This window comes from Aquarana catesbeiana, linkage group LG10 (assembly GCF_042186555.1).
Source record: "Aquarana catesbeiana isolate 2022-GZ linkage group LG10, ASM4218655v1, whole genome shotgun sequence".
NCBI classification, from domain to species: Eukaryota; Metazoa; Chordata; class Amphibia; order Anura; family Ranidae; genus Aquarana; species Aquarana catesbeiana.
In genome coordinates this window covers 87,670,830-87,691,132 of record NC_133333.1, presented here as the reverse complement: position 1 = coordinate 87,691,132, position 20,303 = coordinate 87,670,830, and the positions used below count along the sequence as shown (strand labels likewise).

General features: G+C 41.2%; 1 protein-coding gene and 1 long non-coding RNA gene across 8 annotated transcripts in view; one reads left to right on the top strand and one right to left on the bottom strand.

The window, feature by feature from the left end:
- Nucleotides 1-20,303, bottom strand: part of LOC141110765 (transcriptional enhancer factor TEF-1-like) — a 126,171-nt gene that overhangs the window by 21,955 nt on the left and 83,913 nt on the right. For all 6 annotated transcript variants that reach the window (XM_073602358.1, XM_073602361.1, XM_073602364.1 and 3 more), the window contains exons 3-5: nt 16,208-16,272; nt 12,157-12,219; nt 377-511 (exon numbers count right to left, since the gene is read on the bottom strand). In XM_073602358.1, the coding sequence (XP_073458459.1) occupies nt 377-511; nt 12,157-12,219; nt 16,208-16,272 (263 nt within the window). The remainder of the gene's footprint in view (nt 1-376; nt 512-12,156; nt 12,220-16,207; nt 16,273-20,303) is intronic.
- Nucleotides 1-20,303, top strand: part of LOC141110766 (uncharacterized) — a 90,759-nt gene that overhangs the window by 35,534 nt on the left and 34,922 nt on the right. For both annotated transcript variants that reach the window (XR_012236341.1, XR_012236340.1), the window contains one exon: nt 10,805-10,874. This is a non-coding gene — a long non-coding RNA (uncharacterized lncRNA). The remainder of the gene's footprint in view (nt 1-10,804; nt 10,875-20,303) is intronic.

Sequence of the window (20,303 nt, the reverse complement as noted above, 5' to 3'; positions counted from 1 at the left end):
TTAAGCTTTGGATACAGTTATAAAGAGTTTGGAATCGCTATGTTTTTTTTTTTTTTTTTTGAATTCTTTGTCTCCACTGTGGAAAATTCCCTTTCTTCTTTTGCCATCTCTAAAAACAGAAGTGAATAAAATCTCCCCAACAGTGACACAAGGAGCAGCCAAAGGACGTTTAAAGTATGATGAAGAAAATTTGTCAGATTTTTATCATGTGACCCCTTTGGTGTGATTCCCTTTTTTATCTGTGACATTAGATAACAAAAAGGTAATAATCATAAGTTAGAGGAAATATTTCATTCAGGGACACGTTTTGTCTAGAGCTGTGCTTCAAAAGAACAAACAGGGAAAAAAAACTCAATACAATATGGTGATCACTTACCCCTGCATTGGGAGGGAATGGGGACTGTGATATACTGGGTACTCCTAGCTTATTCTGAATGGATGTTGCAGAAATTAGTTGTGCTGAAGACATGGCTGCCATACTCTGTAGAGCTTTATCTTTTGCTACCTGATCCTGAAACATGAGCACAAAAACATAAGTATGAACAAACCACCCTACTAAGGGATAAAACAGTATTACAAACTTTGCTACGACTGCAAACTAAAGCCATTATAAATACATATACTGTAGACATGTGCAGGTAGTTTCGTTCCGAATCAATATTCGGACAAAATTTTAGTTATTCGGATATATACCAATACACAAAGCTTACCGAATGCTCTGAATAACGTAACAAAATTAGTCAGAATTTCCAAAATTCAAATTGAAATTCGAGTTTTACATTAAATGCTATTTGAATTTGAACTGTAAACATATTTCTGAAATCAAAGACTGTGTGTGTTATTAGAGTACCATTTTGAAATAATGCTGTTTTTGTTAAGGCAAAGCTGATTTAAAGAGTTATTGTAATCATTTGATGAATTTATTTTTTGTTTGTTCGCTTTATCGCATTCAAATAAAAAAACCCAACATGTTCGTTTCGACCCATTCAAAATTTATCGATTTGAACGTTTCGAATCGAAAAAAACAAAAATTGAAAAGACAAAACTAATCCCGAATATGAATTGAACAAATTACCAAAGTTAACAAAACTAAATAACTGGGTTAAAGCGGAGTTCCACACAAAAATGGAATTTCCGCTTTTCGGAACCCTCCCCCCCTCCGGTGTCACATTTGGCACCTTTCAGGGGGGAGGGGGGTGCAGATACCTGTCTAAGACAGGTATTTGCACCCACTTCCGGCATAGACTCCCATGGGAGTCTATGCCTCTTCCCGTCCCCACCGCGCTGTCTGCTGGGAACACACAGCTCCCAGGAGAGAGCGGGGACCATTTGGGACGCGCAGCGCGACTCGCGCATGCGCAGTAGGGAACCGGGAAGTGAAGCCGCAATGCTTCACTTCCTGATTCCCTCACCTAGGATGGCGGCGGCAGCTGCTGAGAACTGAGCGGGTTCTCGGCGTCCCCTGCCGACATCGCTGGACCCTGGGACAGGTAAGTGGCCATGTATTAAAAGTCAGCAGCTGCAGTATTTGTAGCTGCTGGCTTTTAATATTTTTTTTTTTTGGCGGTGTGGGTGAACCCCCGCTTTAAGGAATCTAAATGAAACTATTTTTTCGTCATGTGCATGTCTAATATAATGTATTTAAACTGTCCTGCACACAGCAGATTGATAAGATTTTGTGGAAAAATGCTAATCATGTTTAGGAAAATGGACCTATTTTTAAAAAATGTTGTCTATATTTTATTAACATGAACAAAAGGGCATTGGTGGGCAAACTTATTAATGTTATGGTTAAAAAAAAAATATTATATTATAAACAGAATAATTAACAGACTCTGAAAACAGAAGAAAATCATGCTAACATACTGTAACAGGATTTTGCCTATTTACAACACTTAAACAATAATACGATGTTAATGTAGAAACACATTTTAAAATTTTAGCAAACACATAATGAATTACAATTATTGCATTTTTTAGTTCACCTTCTTCCTTATTTCATCTTTGGCAACATTTTTGGCAATAATAAGGAGTCTCCAGAAAATATAAGAAGCCACCAATGAATTTAATCCAACAGTGTCCACACAAAATGGGGATAGCAGTTTTGGACAAGTTGGATTTTAAGGGCTTACGATTTATTGAATCGAATATCTAAAACACTGTATCTGGAGTTCTCTCAAGAGGTAGCTGTCTATGTTTTAGCAGTCAGCCGTGACTAAGATATTGCACATCTCCGTCTAAGCTAATTTTTTGTAGTTTATCCTGGGGTGTTTACATAAGGGAGCCACATCCAGAAACATGAACTGAACATACTTGTATGTCTTTAAACCTATGGCTTCTTTACATATCAAAGTGTTCACCGGTGTACAGTTTCCTCAAAATGAACTTGGGCTTTTGCCCAATCACAAATCACTAGCAGGGTCGGATTTCCCACAAGGCCCCCAAGGCAAGGCCTCGGGGCGGCAGTGGTGCAGGGGCGGCGCCGCTCCTGCGGCGACTTCCCGGATTGCCCGGAATTGTCCCTTAATTATGATCTTTGTCCCGTGTCCCGGGCACCTTCATTCCGGGACAATACAGTGTCCCGGAATGAAAAGAAAAAAAAAAAAAAAAAAACGGTCCGCCTCAGCCACTCTGATATAGTTACACTCATCTGAAGCAGAACTGGTTGCTAGGCTAGGGCTGCCCCGCGTCTAGCAACCAGTGACGTCGGCTGACACGTGGGCAGTGCACCCTATGGCTGAGCAGCGCACCTCCGACTCTGAGTCCACCCACCTCCTCTCTCCTTCTCTGCCTCCGGCCAGGAGCAGAGAGGGAGAGAGACCAGCCAGGCACACCAGAGCGACGAGTCACCAGGATCCAGCCTGTGCCCACTGCCCAGTCAGTGCCAGTGAGGCCCGGGGCCGCTGCCGACTACTCCCGAGTCCAACAGCCACTACAGGGGAGCACACTGCCAGCAGCCCAACTTCTCCAGTTCAGTTCCCCTGCTGAGCCTCCCCCTGCCCACGAGGGCTGCAAGTTTTGCCCTGCCACTGCGCCAGACAAACTTCCACGACCAGGTTAATGTTTGTTCACGTGGCAGCAAATATCATTCATGACATTGATACAGCAACTTGCTGGCAAATTCTTGTTTAGTCACTATTCAATTATTAACCATTTCAGCCCCAGACCATTTTTGCTGGCCAAAGATCAGAGCACATTTTGCAAGTCGGCACTGCGTCGCTTTAACTGACGATTGCACGGTCGTGGGACGTAGCTCCCAGACAAAACTGACTTTTTTCCCTCAAATAGAGCTTTCTTTTGGTGCTATTTCTCGTGTGTGGAGATATGTTTTTAATTGATCTATTGTAGCAGTCATTGATAAAGGACGAGAATGGTGGTGGGTGTGGGGGAGGGGGGGGGCGTCATTGAAGGACCCGGCCTTGAGGCGGCAAAGGGAGTAAATCCGGGCCTGATCACCAGTGCTGTCATATGAGAGAAGGGGGAGTGAGTTAAATGGCCCCCCATACTCACAAAAGGGGCATTTGCACCTGATAGGTGAACAGCAGGCCAAACTCCAAATAAAATGGATGGGCAGCGGTTACGTAAACCTGCCACTTTAAAATAGGACGTTACACTTGAAAACCATGTTTAAAAAAAAACAAAGCTACCATATTTCCAAAATGCCATTTTTTAACCAATTCATCAAAAAAAAAAAAAAAAAAAACTTCTACTGCATAATATTAATAAATTCATTCAATGCGTTTTTTTTTTTTGAGGAAGTGGTTTGTTTAGGCAACCAACAGAATTTATCAAAATGCAATTCAAGTATCCCACTTCCCATATGAGAATGTTTATCCAACCACAAGAATGTCACTTTGATTTTGAGTACTACTTTGCTATAGAAAAAATGGGTTGTAGGAGAGGAAAAGGCCAAACACATGCTGTCTTCTGTCTAACCAGCACAATGAAAAGACAATGGAAATCTGTCTGGTTGCTGCAGGCAACCTTTTATCCTTAAATATTTAGAACACTAACCATTATGCCAGGCCTTTTGTTGGCGGTCAAAATTTTAAAAGGAAATTAAAACAAAAAAAACAAAAACGCTGGGTTACAAGGAATTCGGTCTCAAAAGGTGTATGCCACCTCCTGGATATCTGCCCGTTATTTATGCTTTATTTAAAGCGTTTATTACCCCAACACTTCATATTCTTGATATGTGCCTAATGTAGCATGTACTTGTATGAGAAAGTATCCTGTTCTCTTGTTGTTGAATTGCTTCCTTTATGTGAAATCCCTGGTGATCCTGCTAGCCCACTTGCTTTCCTATTAAAAACCGACCACACTAAGCAGGAGAGCACACCGTGGCCAGTTCTCTAGCTATGCTGGGAACTCCGTTTTACTTTCCTCCAAATGATCACACTTGTCCTGACATGCCCCCGCTGCATAGCCATTCACTGGGAAGCTCAGTGTGCAGCTGCTTCTCCTCCCCCAGCCCTTATGCAGCTGAGAACAGAGGGAATGTGATGCAAAAGGGAAAAAAAGGTATTCATTATGTTTTTTTATATCTATACATAACTGTTTTGCCTTTCATTTCTATTTTAAATTGAATGGGTGGTTTTACAACGTGATCGTTTACAATCACTTTAAGCAATGACAGTATAGCTTTTGTTAAACTTCTGGCGTTCTGTCATTTGCCTGCCGCTCATCTCCCCTGGTCTATTCACAGAATGCTTGGCAAAATACAAAGTGATCCGTAAATAGACAGGGTAGAGGGGGACAGACAGGGTGGCTGCAGAGTAGGAGAGCCACAAGTCTGATGTTGGAGAACCAGATGTATAGCAAAAGCTACACTATTGGTGCTCAATAAAAGTGTAAATTGTAAAGAGCAGGCAGCAACCTACATCTCCTGAGATTTACTTGTAAACCAGCAGGAGTTCTTTTTAAATTAACCAACACGCTAGAAACAAATAACATTATTGTAATTTCTTCCCATTTAAAGCAGTTGTATACCCGCAAAGAAAAAAACCTGTAAGGCAAAGGCATAATGAGCTAGTATGCACCGCATACTAGCTCATTATGAAATACTTACCTTTGAACGAAGGCATCGCCTCCCGGTCACCGCTGAGGGAGCTGACATGTTCCCTCTGCATTTCTTCTGGATTTGCGCCTCCTGCTCTGTGAGTGGCCAGAGCTGCAATGACGTCACTCCCATGCATGCGCGCGGGAGTCCGGCAGCATCCGCCAGATGTCAGAGCGCATGCGCCGCTGACGTCAGTGGCTGCAAGCAAGGTGAATATCTCCTAAACGGTACAGGTTTAGGAGATATTCATTTTACCTACAGGTAAGCCTGATTATAGGCTTACCTGTAGGTAAAAATGTGAAAGTGGGGTATACAACCGCTTTAACACATATATGTCAGCTTATTTTAGAAGGCAGTTTCAAATGCACTGGCCAAGTACAGTAACTCGTAGCAACCCAATGACATATTTTGCTGATTTCACATTAGTGTATTTGTATAGTGTGAACATAAACTGTAAAGCATGCTTGCCATCAGTCCCCTCTCCTAAAATTAGCTCACATGCTGAAGTCCCTAACACAGTTATATACATACACACACACACACACGTACGTATACACTCCAGGGGCAGTTTGCTTAGAAGCCAGCATAAGTAGTATGACTTTAGGGCTGCTATGTAACCAGACTCTTCTTTAATCATATACGACACTGCAGATTCTACCCACTGCTAGCCTGCATTTTAAAAATAAGGCATAAAAGCCAAAGGGCAGATAATGCTATCTACTCTCCCTTATGAACAGGTACCTTAGCATTTGGCAACACTCTGGAAAAACTTGTTTATGGCACCAAGAGCCACACACCCAAGTCTTGCACTGCCTTCCAACATGGAAAACCAACACAATTCTTGGGCATCATGTAAAATAGAAAAAGTTTAACTGTGCAAACTACAGGATATGCTACTGCTCAGGCTCCTACAAACTGTCTAGTATGGAAGAACCTGAGAATGTGCTGCCCAATGCTCATTCACGCACAAATGGTCTACAGGATTCTGAGTTCTATAGGAGGCACCAGATCAGATTCGATGAGGTGGTTTGAAGAAAAGGGCATCATGTTTTACTCACTCGTTACCCAAAATCCCAAGGGAAACTCCATCTGGAGTATGTTGGGGTCTGAAATTTTCTAGCTGAAAACATGTTGCCCAATGCTCATCCAAGCACAAACAAATGGTTTACAGGCCTCTGAGTTCTATAGGAGGTGCCATATCAGATTCGTCAAGAAGGTTTAAAGAAAAGAGCATCATGTTCTACTCACTCCTTACCCAACAATCCTAGGAGAAATTTGGGGTCTGAAATGGAAAAATAAACCGACAGCTTGGACTTAAATAAGTAAAGAGAAGTAAAAAAATCTCACATGTCCACCGCCCAGGGCAGATTAAGATTTGTGACATGCACTAAAAGAACTGGAAGAAAGAATTTTAGCTTGATTGAAATATGTCCCTTCAGTATTTTACAACTTCTTCTTTGCTACTTTTCTCTCTTTCTACTAACTCACTTTGACATCACTCAGTCTGCATTAGCCAAGTCAGAATGCTTCTGGCAGTAACAGGACACATTTCTCAAACTGACACTTTTTAGAAAGAAACTTAAGAAATTTTAAAAAATGATGTCTATCACCTCAAGATCAATGAATACACAGCTTTTTTCCTTTGAGGTGTACTGCTGTTCGAGTACATTTTAGTTATGTGGGAAAGATTATGTTTTACTATTAGCTTTGAATGCATAGTTATGCTTAAAGGATAATTTCACCAAAGGCTGAAAGGCGTTATGGCATAACACAATGACTTCCTTATCTCTGAGCCTCCAGCAATAACTGCTGAAGGAGAGGAGTTGCTACATCTTTGTAGTTGCGCCCAAAAGGTGGGAAAGCCTGTATTATGCCTACAGGCACAGCTGACTCTTTTATGCAAAATTTCATGATCATCTTCTTAAACTTAAACTTAAAGCATGTAACCATTATTTCCAAGTTAAAAAAGCTCTTCCATATAATTGAAGTTCTTGCAAAGTTCTAAACCCCAAAGTGCTAGTCTACAAGCTTAGTTTTCCTTGCAATCCTATGCAGATTTCACTCTGGCCTTGTCTCTGGTAGCCAGAAGCAGATTTGATGCGGTTAGTGAACCTCTCCTGGGAATAAAGTCCTTCCTATAACAATCCCAGTCATGCACACTGCTTCAGATGCCCTGAGCAATTCTGAGTGACTCAATAGTCATGTGACTAGAAGTCCTGGAGTACTTCCTGCAAGGTCACTGCATACCAGGCACTCTTTTATTGCGAGAACACAGAGGTGGATTACTACATAACTCTGACATTGCAAATTCCTTCCCTCTGCATAACTTAGATGCCAGGAATCTGATGCAAGTATATTTGTAAGTGAGTAACTGAAAATTAAATATACAGGATGTGCTGCATTTTAAAGCACATAAACATCTCAAGTGTTAGTAATAAGAGAGCTCGTTCACACCAGAGGCGTTAGGGCTACGCTGGCCGCTATTTCCAGAGTAGCTCCAATGCATAGATAAGACAAAATTCCTTGTTCCCAATGTGGTGTGCGCTGAGGGGAAAGTGCTGCATCTAGTGCTTTTTTTCAAAGCAGTGGGTTGCAACACAAATCACATCATCGCAACACTGCTGAACTAAATAGAACTTTTATAGAAATTTCCCTATAAAGTAATATAATATAATATAATGAATATAATAAAGTTCAGTGAAGAAGTGCACTGGCACTGTGTCTCACAGCACACACCAGCAGTCAATCATTCAGTGCATGGTACAAATGGTTTTAAATGTTTATAAAGATGTTTTAGTTCCACTTTGAGTTCAGGAATTTTTTTTTTTTTTTGGGGGGGTTGGTTTACAGAATTACATTTCTGTCAGATGTTATTTCCGTCCAAGACCCTATTTTGAGAATGCTTAAATTTAAAAATTGCCCTGTCTGGGAGTGCAAACACTGCCAACGGCATTACCCTGTGAAAGGAGCAGCTTTATTAGTTATCTGTCCAGTGTTGGACTCTTTTGAAGAGCTACATTACTAGATCACAGATGGTCCTTTTAACACAGGGGTCAGTGAAAGGAACCACAGCAGCCAGGGACACTTTTTTCTATTCTACACACCCTTCCGACTGTGTCCTCGGAGAGTAGCAGCACCCAGAACTGAAGTTTCAGGACACTACCTGCTGGACAGGTAATCATTGAGCCAATGAGGAGAGAGAGGGGGGTGAGGCTCTGTGTGTGAATGGACATGCAGAGCAGCGGCTCGGGTGCTTGGGTGTCTCCAGAGCAAATGGTTTGCTGTGGGGGCACTTGGCAGGAGGGAGTGGCCAGGAATGCTGGCAGGGGACCCTGGAAGAGGAGGTAAGCGGTGTTTACTATATAAAAAAAGAAAACAAAAAAAACTTGTGTTTAAAATCACTTTAAAGAAAACCAGTATTTAAAAAAAAAAAAAAAAAAAAAACATAGGAGTGTCTTTTCGGCTTTTATTACTGTCTGTGTCCCTGTTACTGTTAGAGAGATTCGCCCTCTCTTTGTCCCGTTTACCATCATTACCAAAAGTTAAAGAAAATCTTCAATTTTGGGTTGTCGCAGGAACTGTAATAGAATAGAAATCGTCCAATGGGGACATGGGTTCTGGTGATCCTAGCTACAACTAGCGATTCCCTCACTTTGCAGGGGTTTAGTCTCACTTCCTGTTTTGGCTATGGGACAGGAAGCGAAGGGGGATCTCCCAACAGGATACAAATGGAAATATAAAACCTGATGAGGTTATAACCTTCCCTACTCTATCCAAAAATGAAAGAAAAGCCTTTAGTTCCGTTCTATTTTAACTTTTTGTTTATAATAGTGCACACATTTACAATGGGAGCTGTTTCACATTTTCATATTCTATTGTTAACGTTTTTTTTTTTTTTTTTGTGATTCTCAAGTTACCATCCAACTGTGTAATATTCTCATGATAATATACGGTACCATATATAGATTCTTTGCTAATTAATGGCACCGCCGTGTGTCTGCATAAGGGCAGCACGTCTCTCTGCGCAGGGAAAGTGAATTTTGCAAACATTCCTGACACGCAAAGATCTGAACCTAGCCTAATCTCACTGCAGGCTCACTCACACACACAGTGGAACATATTTATAAAATGGTGGCTGTGACCATTCACAGATGGTTAGTTATCCCCTGTAATTTAACATGCATGCACTAAAAATTCATCTGCAGTAAATATATGGTGAATGTCACATTCACCGCTTTATAAATATGCCCCTTAGGCATGAGAAAGTGGCTGCACAGCTTGGAGACATTTGGCAAGAGACCACAGATCTAATCAGAAATAATATGTATCAAAATTTGCAGAGAACAAAAATGCAAATTAAGATAAATTATATGGACCTTTTAACAACAAGGTGGCATTGTTTCCAAACTATCATTAGCATTTCACTAATTTTAACTGTAGGCTGCAGCAAAGCCATAGGACTACATTTTATTCTATTTCATGCAAAGCAATATCTCCATACAACCCGAATTCATCAAAAAAGGTAGAGGATTATATTAAGAGGTTAAGGTATTTTGATACACCAACTTACCATGTTCATAGCCTGGACACAAAGAGATTGTCATCCAGAGCGGAGAACAGGAAAGTTGCAGTCCACATGGAGGGAGGAAGGCAGGGAAGTTGGACAGAATGAAATGGAATAGGGTCGGGTAAAGGGAAGGGAGGGACACAGAGGAACAGTAGGAAGAGAGTGGAAACGTGAATCAAAACAATAATACATGTGTTTCAATGAACAACAGGACGGAAAACAACTTAGAAATACATGATCATAATAAAGACAGAAAGAGTGGGCAGCTTTAGGGTGGTTAGGGGCAGAAGGAAGAGCGGTTCAGTTATAGAATGTGGTTACTGTGAAAAGGATGCAGTAAAGGAAGAATGGGAAAGTACAGAAAATGTGTCACTCAGAAGGACAAAGTGAGGATAAATGTTTGGATATGTCAGTGCAAGAGATGTTAAAGTTCACACGGTGATGTTAATCCATGATGGTGCTGCTGTACAGAAATAGTGTTTTCATGGCACCGGCCTTTTAGACGTATTCATAACAAATGCCAGGCAAAGCAGAACAGGAATTGGTCACAGCTCTAGAGGCAGGACAGACCAGTCTAGAACAAATTGTTACCAAAGGACAAAACTTCAAAATCCATCAAGAGGAGGACAGGATTGGGGGAGCCTTTCCATTCTATAGCAGAACAAGTATTTAACAGTAGACATAGCAAGTCATGCAACTGCTATGGGCCCAGCATGACCACAAATATGTCACTGGCTTTATGAGGATTTTTGTGCAGGCGTACATAACATTTCCTAAATCTAAGGGCATATTCTCGATAACAGTGTAACAGCTCTGTTGGATACTCATAAATGCAATTAGAGTGCTGCAGCCCTGTTTAAGAATGCACAGGTTCCTGTTAAGGTTTTAAGTAACTAGTGATTCTGTGCTGAGGGCCCGACATTTGCATCTTTTTCCTCTCCCTGCATCCTTGTACTATTGTGCAGTAACAGCAGTACCCGTTTAATATCATGTTATTCTGCTGCCAAGGCATACTCCCTTCTAATGGTCTGCCTTTAATGCAAGAAAGTTATGTGCTTCGCTTGTACATAGAATTTCTGCCACCTAGAACAGTTTAACCAATTTATATTCTAATCATCTCAAATCTACCCATACACTATAGCTGACCCATTATCCTTAATGTAACACCTGTCTTTTAGGTATTAGTTGGAAGGTTACAAGGCCATATTATCCCTGCAGCAAAAACCAAGGATCATCCTGTAACACTGGGTAGGTAAATTAGGTTCACTTTAATTATGTTTTTCAATGCATGACCGCTTCCATTTTCAAAAACCTTTATAGACTGATCTATGAGGAGGTGTGGCAAAGTGCAACATTTTAGGCCCTAAAGCTCTGTTGATGTAAATACTTGCCAATTTTTTACTTGCTCTCATTTAAAATGATATTGATATGGAAAATTTGTGAATCTTTTTCCATTATACAATGTGAATATTGGCAATTCCTGTGAGATGACGAGATACCAATAAAAATAACAAGTTTGAACTTATTGGTAAGTATTTTGTGTTACATGCTTAAAGAGTATATACACAAAACCTAAATAACAGGAACACAAAAAACAGAAGTCAACAAAGTGACATTTCACTGTAACTTTGGGATATTGGTATTTGTCAGCTTACACTACTAGCAACCATTGGAATGATGTCTTCTCCAACATGTCTATTAGACTCACAAGCCCATACAGCCTCACCACACTCCCTATATGCCACTGGTAACAGGTACTAGAGTAAGTATATTCTACCATAAGGCAGTTCCTCAAGGAAACCCTCAATCTTTCAAGTGAGCCATCTGCGCTGATGGTAAATACAACAAGTGGTACATACGGCATACTTTATGAAAAACTACACTATGGCCTTACATCCTCATGTAACACATCATTTCACACTTATAACTATTAGAACTACTGTTTGCTAAACTACACATATGTAGCAAGCCTTTAGATTTTCAAAACTCTCTATTATTAGCACAAAACTGAATCTGATCTAAAAAGAATATGCATCATTAATCCTAAATAAAAATAAAACCAGGTATCAAACAAAACATAAAATACATCAGACATCTAGCTACTACAAAATACCCATAAAAGTATTTTTAAACATAAGCAAAACACGCTGCTTGCTGCTAAAATGTCAACTCTTAAAAGTTAAAATAGATTCAGAAAATGGCCTTTATCAAGCCCTGGATTCATTTTTCTATATTCCTGAGAACCCATACAAATCTACCACCAAAAGATCCCCATACCTCATAAAGTTAACAATGCTATGAGCCCATTATATAGATAATTCAGTGGATGGTCAGCTTCTGCCACACAAACATTGATCTATTCCTGCATAATGCTGGTATTAATATGTACGTTCATCCTGTCTGGAGCAGAAGCATAGCCATACATAATGCAGGCAAGTCAGGATGCAGGCACAGAAGCAGAGTCATATACAATGCAGCAGGCATAAGCAGAGGCTAAAGCCAGCAGATAAGGAGAAAGTTTCCTACTTACCTTAAGCTTGGACTGGATCTCTCGAGACTTCCTCCGTGCTAGAACTTGGATGTGACTAGACACCTAAAGAGACAAAAAAATTGCCTTTATTGCACACCCCAACCTCCTTTACTGTGTGTTTGCGTCAAGTAACTGTAAACCACATATATAAAATAATAAAGTAAAGAAATTACAATTTTATCGCTCACTTGGTATTCAGACTACGCTTTGCACTTTTTCAATAAATGTAAAATGTGCTCTGACATGGTAAAGAGGCAGGGTGGTGATGTTGAGAGCTCAGTCTTGTCCAATCAGAGAATACCTTGTATTCTTTGAGAAAAATGGCACCAGTGCACAACAGACAACCCCCTTTGGTTGCTATGCAGCAAGACAACTGGTTGGCACAGGACCCGGTAAGACCGCAAGGATCACTGAAGCAGCTGCTGTTACTACAGTGATTCTCTGCCTCTACAGGGATCAACCAGGTATGGAATATGAATACTTGGACCAATGTAACTATACAAAAAAAAAAAAAAAAACCCAAGACAATAGAAAAATGAATTTAGGGATTTCACCTTGAGCATCGAAAACTGAACAACAAAGCAAAAAAAAAATTAAAAAAAACATGTTATCCTTGAAACAAAGGCAATGCAAGCGATGTAAAATCTCTTTCGTCCACAGGGTGGCAATAGAAGAAAAGTTTTACAAAGATCAGACTAAAACGTTCATGTATTTATTTCCACTATCAATTACAGATAAACAGTCACCACAGTATCCGATTTGGTTAAAATGTACACCTCACTTTACTAAAATGTCAAAATTCATTAGATGGTAAACTGCCTTTGTTAAGTTTAAACTGAAGGGGCAATAAAAGAACTATTATTGGGATCTTAAGATTGTCTTTTTTGTCTTATTACAAGTTCAAACTTTGGTTTAAAGTTTCTGTGATTGCTTCAGCTCTCAAGACAACGGTAATGGGTCTCTGAACTTAATCATAAGGGGAAAAGTAATTCACCTGTCCTTCCGCTCTAATGATCTATTGCAAGCTGTTCCATTCTACAGCTAGGAGCTGAAATTAAATGCATTATTTAAAAGCAATGGTACATTTATAAAATATGCAGAGATCAACAACATCACTTTAGCCAGGAAGTGGCTACAGCGGAGTCACTTGGATTACTCAAAGTGACAATCTCAAGTGCTCTAAAACAGCTATGAAGTCTATTACAGGTGACCCAGAAGCTGGCTGGTCTACTGTAATGTACATGATATGCAGGACAGTCTGACACAGACCATGAAGAGAAGAAGGGAGGTAAACCTTATTTATACATTATCAATATCTGTATAATATCTGGTAATCAAAGTATTCATGAAACTAGGAAGCCACGTAAAGTCCTGTCAAATATTTACCTACTGCCCCACGATGACTAGTAGGGATGGGGGAACGGTTTGGCCCGAGCAGGAGTTCGGGCTGAATATTTGCCATTTCGGCTGTTCTTTGGACACCCGAATTTGCGGGGTGTTCGCCCTGACAAACACCCTTCTAAGCTTTGCCCAATCAGGGTGCAGTGTAAGCTAGTTGTTAAGAAGCAGGGCCGGGAAGCCAGCCGTGGCGCCCTTAACAACCAACAAGTCATCAGCTGTCAGCTGAACAATGAAAAGAAAAAAAGTGTTGGTTAAAAAACAAAGAAAAAAACGGAATGGGGTCCCCCCACCAGTCCAAACTAGGCCTTTTGGATCTGGTATGGATTTGAAGGAGAACCCCACTCCAAAATAGAAAAAAAAAACCCAAAAAACACAAAAAAACAAAACAAACAAAAAAAAAAAAAAAAACGGGGTGGGGTCCCCCCCCCCCCCCCCCAAAATCCGTACCAGACCCTTATCCGGGCATGCAGCCCAGCAGGTCAGGAAGGGAGGGGGGTGGGTGCTTGTCCCCATGTTGATGGGGACAAGGGCCTCATTCCCACAACTGTGCCCAGTGGTTGTGGGGATCTGCAAGCGGGGCTTTAACTAGTGGGCCCAGATCCCGCCCTTGTGAATGGTTAGGGGGTACATAATACCCCTACCCATTCACCAAAAAAGTGTCAAAAAGTAATAAACAGACACAAGTTTTTGACAATTCCTTTATTAAAAAATAATAAAATAAAAAAAAAGTGTCCTTCGATGTAAATCGACTGTCAATCACACCGTCCACTGACCCAAAAAATAAAAAACGTTCCCGCCTCTTGGGGGGCCTCCTGCCTAATGCCTGCTCTGCGCTTTGATATTTCTTATATAGGTAAGGGGCAGGGCCAGCTGGCCACCTCCAGTGGTGACCCCGCTGGCTTGTGACGTCACATGCCCAGCATGCACCAGTCCGTGACGTCAGAAATTTAAGACATTTTAAAAGGGCAGAGCAGACACTCGGCGGGAGGCCTCCCAGGGGGCAGGAGAGTTTTTTTCGGGTCGGCGGACGGCGTGATTGATTTATATCGAGTGACACTACTTTTTTATTTTTAAATAAAAGAATTGTCAAAAACGCGTCTCTTGTGTTTATTGCTTCTTGACCCTTTTTTTGGACACAAGGATGTCTTAGGTCTCATGCACACTACAGCTGTCATATGCCTGAATTACAGGCGTTTGGCCTTTTTAAAAAATGTTTTCTGCCCCTAAATGCCCCTCTAGGTTAGCCTGTGTGTCCATGCACACAAGCATTTACTAGAATTTAGAGACAAGGGTGTTTAGGGGCACAAATCTGAATGCGCCAAAAATCGCATTCAGGAGGGAAGCTTTTGGGCAGAAATACACCTGAAGCATCTAAATGCACCTAAACACGTTTAGCACTTAAATGGCCAGAGTACTAATTTCAATGGCCAGAACAAATTACAATTCTTGTCAATGAAATTAATGAAGGCCCAAATGCTTGACGTGCTTTAGGCTCATTTTCAATGCCGCATTTCTCCTCAGGAGAAAAGCGTTAAGAAGAGCATAGTATGCACAAGGCCTAGCTTTACGGATATGCATATTGTTCCAGGTCAATGACCTTAGTGGACTCAGTTGGTCAGTGTAGTAGCCAGGCAACCAGCATCTTCATTAGAAGGGAGGCAACTCCCTTGCATCTCTTAGTAAAAGCTTGCTTTAAAATTACCCTTCAACATTAAAAGGAGAAGTATAGCCAAAGCTCGTTTGGCTGTACTTCTCCTGTGGATCACAGAAAGGCAGTTCGTTTTGCACTCCTGTGACCCGTTTTCAGCAGAGAGTGGGCTGAAGTCCGCTCTCTGCTGACGTCACGGATGTCAATCCGGGCACCGCGTCATCGCGACAATAAAGTCTGGATCCGCCAGGTGCCTGGACTGATACCGGGCTAAGCCTCTCAGCAAGCCGCTGAGAAACTGACCCAGCCGCTCCCTACCCCCTCCACAGCTCAACGATCCAATAAACGAGGAGGTAGCAGAACAGAGAGCTGTGACTGGCAGTCTACAGCTCTCTGCTCACAGAGCTCTGAAAACCGGGCGATCGGCGGTGTTCGATCGCTCGGTTCTCAGTGCAGAGGCCGATGCTGCATTCACCTAGGTAAGTATGGTTCAGGAGAAAATAAATCCTTTACTTCTCTTTTAATCTCAACATAAAGGGATTGATTTACAAAAAGGCTGTTCACTTTGCAAAGGACCTTGCCCCAGAGTTTAGTAAATGTGGTGAAATTTCAGTTTGCATGGAACACCCAAGCACATGCAAAGAAAAAAAACAAAAAAAAAAAAAAACATTTTGCTTACGCATGATTCGATGATGGAAGCCAGCAGAGCTTCACACATTCACTAAGGAAGTTCTGGGGAAAATTCTCTTGCTAAGTGCATCTTACCTTGGAAAGTGAACAGACTATTTGTCTTTAGTAAAACAATCCCATAGACTCCCTTTTTGAGTTGATGAACTGCTGCATGACAGATTAATTTGAAAAACAATAAACATGACTTGCTCCTAAAAATTTTTAAAAGATTAGCGGTCCCGTGGACTACAAATTAATGGCTCCATGTAATTAGAAATAGCATCGAGGAAAGTTTTTCTAAAAAACACAATTATGTTTCTGTTTCTTTCTCACCTGTTTCCTTGTGCGCGTCTTTCCTGTCCGTAGTTTTATATATCTGGCTATTAACTCATTCCGCCCTGAGAAACAGGAAGAGGGGATTGAAGGAACAGATGAAAGAGTGTGAGAAAGTTTTCAGAGAATAGACACAGGATGCATAGCATAAAGAGATGAAGACAGAATCAAGAGGAAAGTAAACAAGAAGACACATTAATAAAAATGTGGTAAAAAAATAAGGACTAATAGAACACAAAGAGCAAACAAAGCTCAATTTGCAGATTAAAATAACATTTTATGATTTCATTTAGATTTTATGTTTTTCATAAAAGGAACATGATGGTTGTCTATGTTCACAGCAAACAACCGCTAGTTCCTAAGGTTCATGAACCCAACCTGGCAGACAGATCTCAACCCGCATATTGGTAGAAGCAGGGTTTTTCTTCCATATGTCAAAGCCTCCAGCAAGAACCACCATAAGCAGCACAATAGCGACATCACCAAATCTGGGGAAAATGGCAAGCATTGACATAAACTGGTCATGCACTCTGAATTTCGCATAGATTCCTGATGAACCAGCCAAAATTCACTCAGTGCTTAGACCTGTGGACTGATTCCTGCCCAACATCCCTCGACCGATAAATCAGAGAAGTCAGGTGTAAAACTGTCAGTCCAACAGCGACTGCATTCAATCAGATGAGGCCCTACCGTGGTATTTTTAGAGCCGGCAGGGCCTATGCAGGAGCAAGAGATTAGTTCATCTGTGCTGTGCATCATGGTTGGTAAAATTTGTTTTTTAATCTAGATGTGAAATCACTCTGCATATACAGTATACAACTTTGAGTTTGTAGGCACATGAGTGTTTAGGCACCATAAAACAGGGAGTGCACTCCTATATTTAAAGTAGTTGTAAACTCAAAGAAATATTACTGCCAGCCCCTCTGGTCTATCAAGTCATACTACACTGTGTACAGGTTTGTATATAAATATGCCTGCAAATAAAAATTCTTTCAGTTAGTTTCTGGCCCCTGGCCACTCTCCTCCCCTGATCTAAGGGCTACAGTGGGAGGGGCCGATATCCCCCTGTAAAGTCAGCCGGGGAGGTCACATGACCGCTGTGCTGTCTGAACAGCCCCTCCAACTGTAGCCCTTACATTGGGGGAGGAGAGTGGCCGGAGGTCATGTGACTGGCCAGAAACTAACTGAAAGAAGGTATTTAGAGGAATAATTTTATACAAACATGTACACAGTGTACATGTAAACAGTACATGAGTCTTCTAAAAGCTACTGATGTTGTCCAGTAAACAGGTAACATTCACTACATGTGCCCAAAAGTGCATCTATAGCCAATGATTTGTATGTTGTCTTTGCCCCGCTGGAGAGATTTCTTGTGTCTTGGAAACAAGACGGGAAGTGAGAGATGAACTTTGTAACAGGTGTTCCTACTGGAAGAACTCTCTTCATTTTTAGTTCTAGAGACAACGATCAACTTTTAGATTTACCATAATTTTTTTCCCTTTTAACAATAGTAATCGAAACAAATACAGGAAAACATGCAAACTTACAATACCCTTCAACACTTTTTTTTTTTATACTTCAGAAATACTCACCGACACCCAATCGTGCCATCATCTAATCTCTATAGACCATCTAGGTGGCTAAACCACTTCTTGTTGACCATCTGTGTTTGGGAGCTTCCAGTTCATACCTATCCTGTACCTATTGTGTATTGCAGTCAAACAATGAGATTTTTTTAATCTGATTAGATGGAACCTGTGATGCTAAAGCATTAGGAAACTCACAGCGTTAAATGGAAACTCGATCTTGGAACAAGATGGGCGAGTGATCAATAAATGGCAGCAGAGTGTTTAACACTAAACAAACCTCTGAATTTTCCTGTCTTTTTTTAAATGGAGGAGCCACTTTCAACCTTTCAACTTTTTTCAATGGTGGGGTCAGTGAGGTGGTGTTTTCAAAACACCGTCCCTCCCAGGCCTTGGGGAGATAATGGTCCCTGGGCTCTGCATTATCTTTTGTTAAACTGCAGGGAGGAGACTGCATGCTTATGGCTACAGGCAAGATGGGTGGAGGTTGCTGCACCTGGGGTGCCTTTTTGAAGGTAATGTCATGTGAGCTCTGACAGCAGTTAATTGTAGAAAAACTAAAATAAATGACCCAGAGTGTTCAGTTACAAAGCAGGTAAGAACTGGTCAATTAAAATAAAAATTGTGTACAGGGTTAAAAACAAATACGTGTCAGGTTTCTGCTCGGCAATCACAGTCAAAACCCCACTTGGAACTTTAGTGGATTCCAGGTGAAGAGAAAAAATTCTTCTACATGGAGGGGGGATGCAAGTGGGTAATATTGTAATATTTACTAATCTATCACTTTGATAGTCATTCGAGAAATAACGGAGGCCGATATTCGGGAAAATTCTAGTGCCCTGGCTGTCTGAGTCACTAACCCTGAACTGGAATAAAGTCCGGTCAGTGAAGCCTGAACTCTTGATCTCCCTTTTTTTTTTTTTTTTTTTACAGGTCAAGGACTCAAATGTATTAAAATCACTGGATATGCATGACAACCAGGTAACTAGTATTTTCCGAAGCAAACATCAGTTATAATAAGCTTTGATATTTCTCACATGTTTTTTTTACAAATTTGACAGGGTCTCTTTAAAAGATTTAAAACCAGCGCTCCCCTGTAATAATAGGTTATACTAGAAGACTATAGTTCAATCACTGAATGCCTCTTCAACATCTGACAGTGTTGGGTGCTTATATCTCGCACACTGGTTGCTTCCTCAACGTCCTTAAGGGCCATACACACTGGCCAAATACCAGGCAGCATCGGCCGCTTCAATAGAAACCGTCCGACATTGGGCCCGTGTTGCTTCTGTCGAAGGGTCGTGACCGAAAAAAGTATGCCGATTGGCATCCAATCAGCGCTCTCAGCCAATGGCCAGCGTGTTTCGGCAGCGGGGGGAGTCAGTCCCACTGTCAGAACACAATAGCTCAGCAGGGGAGATCACTGCACTATCATTGCAGAGTTAGTACATTGGCTCCTCCCAAGCTCTTTATTATGTTTTTTTCTTTCAGCCCGCTGGGTTAGTGTACCAAGCTTTAGTCACTGCAGAACTTCACAGCGAAGGGAGTGGTCAAAGGACTACACAATGATACAAGGCTGGGGGGCCACAGGCATCCCGCCCAATCTTCGTCTGATTAGCTATCATTCCGGACAGGATGCCCAAGTGTTTCATGCATATGATTTTGCACTGTTGGATGCTAGTTACCTGGCTTTTATGTCAATTCACTGCCTTTCATCCATTCTGAGTCACTGACTTGGAATAAACGTGTAGATCAGAAATTTCAGAAGTTATCAGCATAATTGGCCCAAGTCAGTGATTAAAAAAAAAAACAACTGAAGAATTGAAGCCAGAGGGAAAGCATGACAGCCTAGCATTTTTTTGAAGGAGTGGTCAGCAATGGCATCCTCTGGATTTTCTTTAAAGGTAATATGTGTTTTGTAAAGATTTGTTTTATTACAACCCAAATTCCAAAAAAAAAGTTGAGACACTGTTAAATCTACATAAAAACAGCGTCCAGAGCCCACCCTATTTAAGCCTCTGGCTCTAATCAGGTGCTTAAAAAAAAAAAAAAATGCTGCTGTTATTCATGCTCCCGGCATCCTGAAAGGAGCCGGCCACATGAATAGGGGGTGGCGACGTTGATGGAAAGGGGAGGCGGCGCCCGTGCGCCCTTAATGGAAGGGCCGACCCTGGTCACCCCATAGATACAATGTAGAAACGAATGTAGACATGAAGGGACAAGACATATATGTTACTTGCAGGATTATCTGGTGAAAATAAAGTTAAAAAATGAAACATAGAAATCTAATACTACAAGGGCAAGTAAGCTGCAATAGGTAGGTTTTGTGTTTTCTGAGGGAGTTCACAGGTAATTACCTTTCCTAGAATCAGCTGTCTCCACATAAGCAGGGGGCAGGCTCTGTTTACAACAGGAGTGATAGGAAAAAATAGCTGGATAGCCGCACTCCAAAAAATTCACCTTTATTGTGTAAAAATAGTAGACATCAAGACATCACAAATGGGTACAAC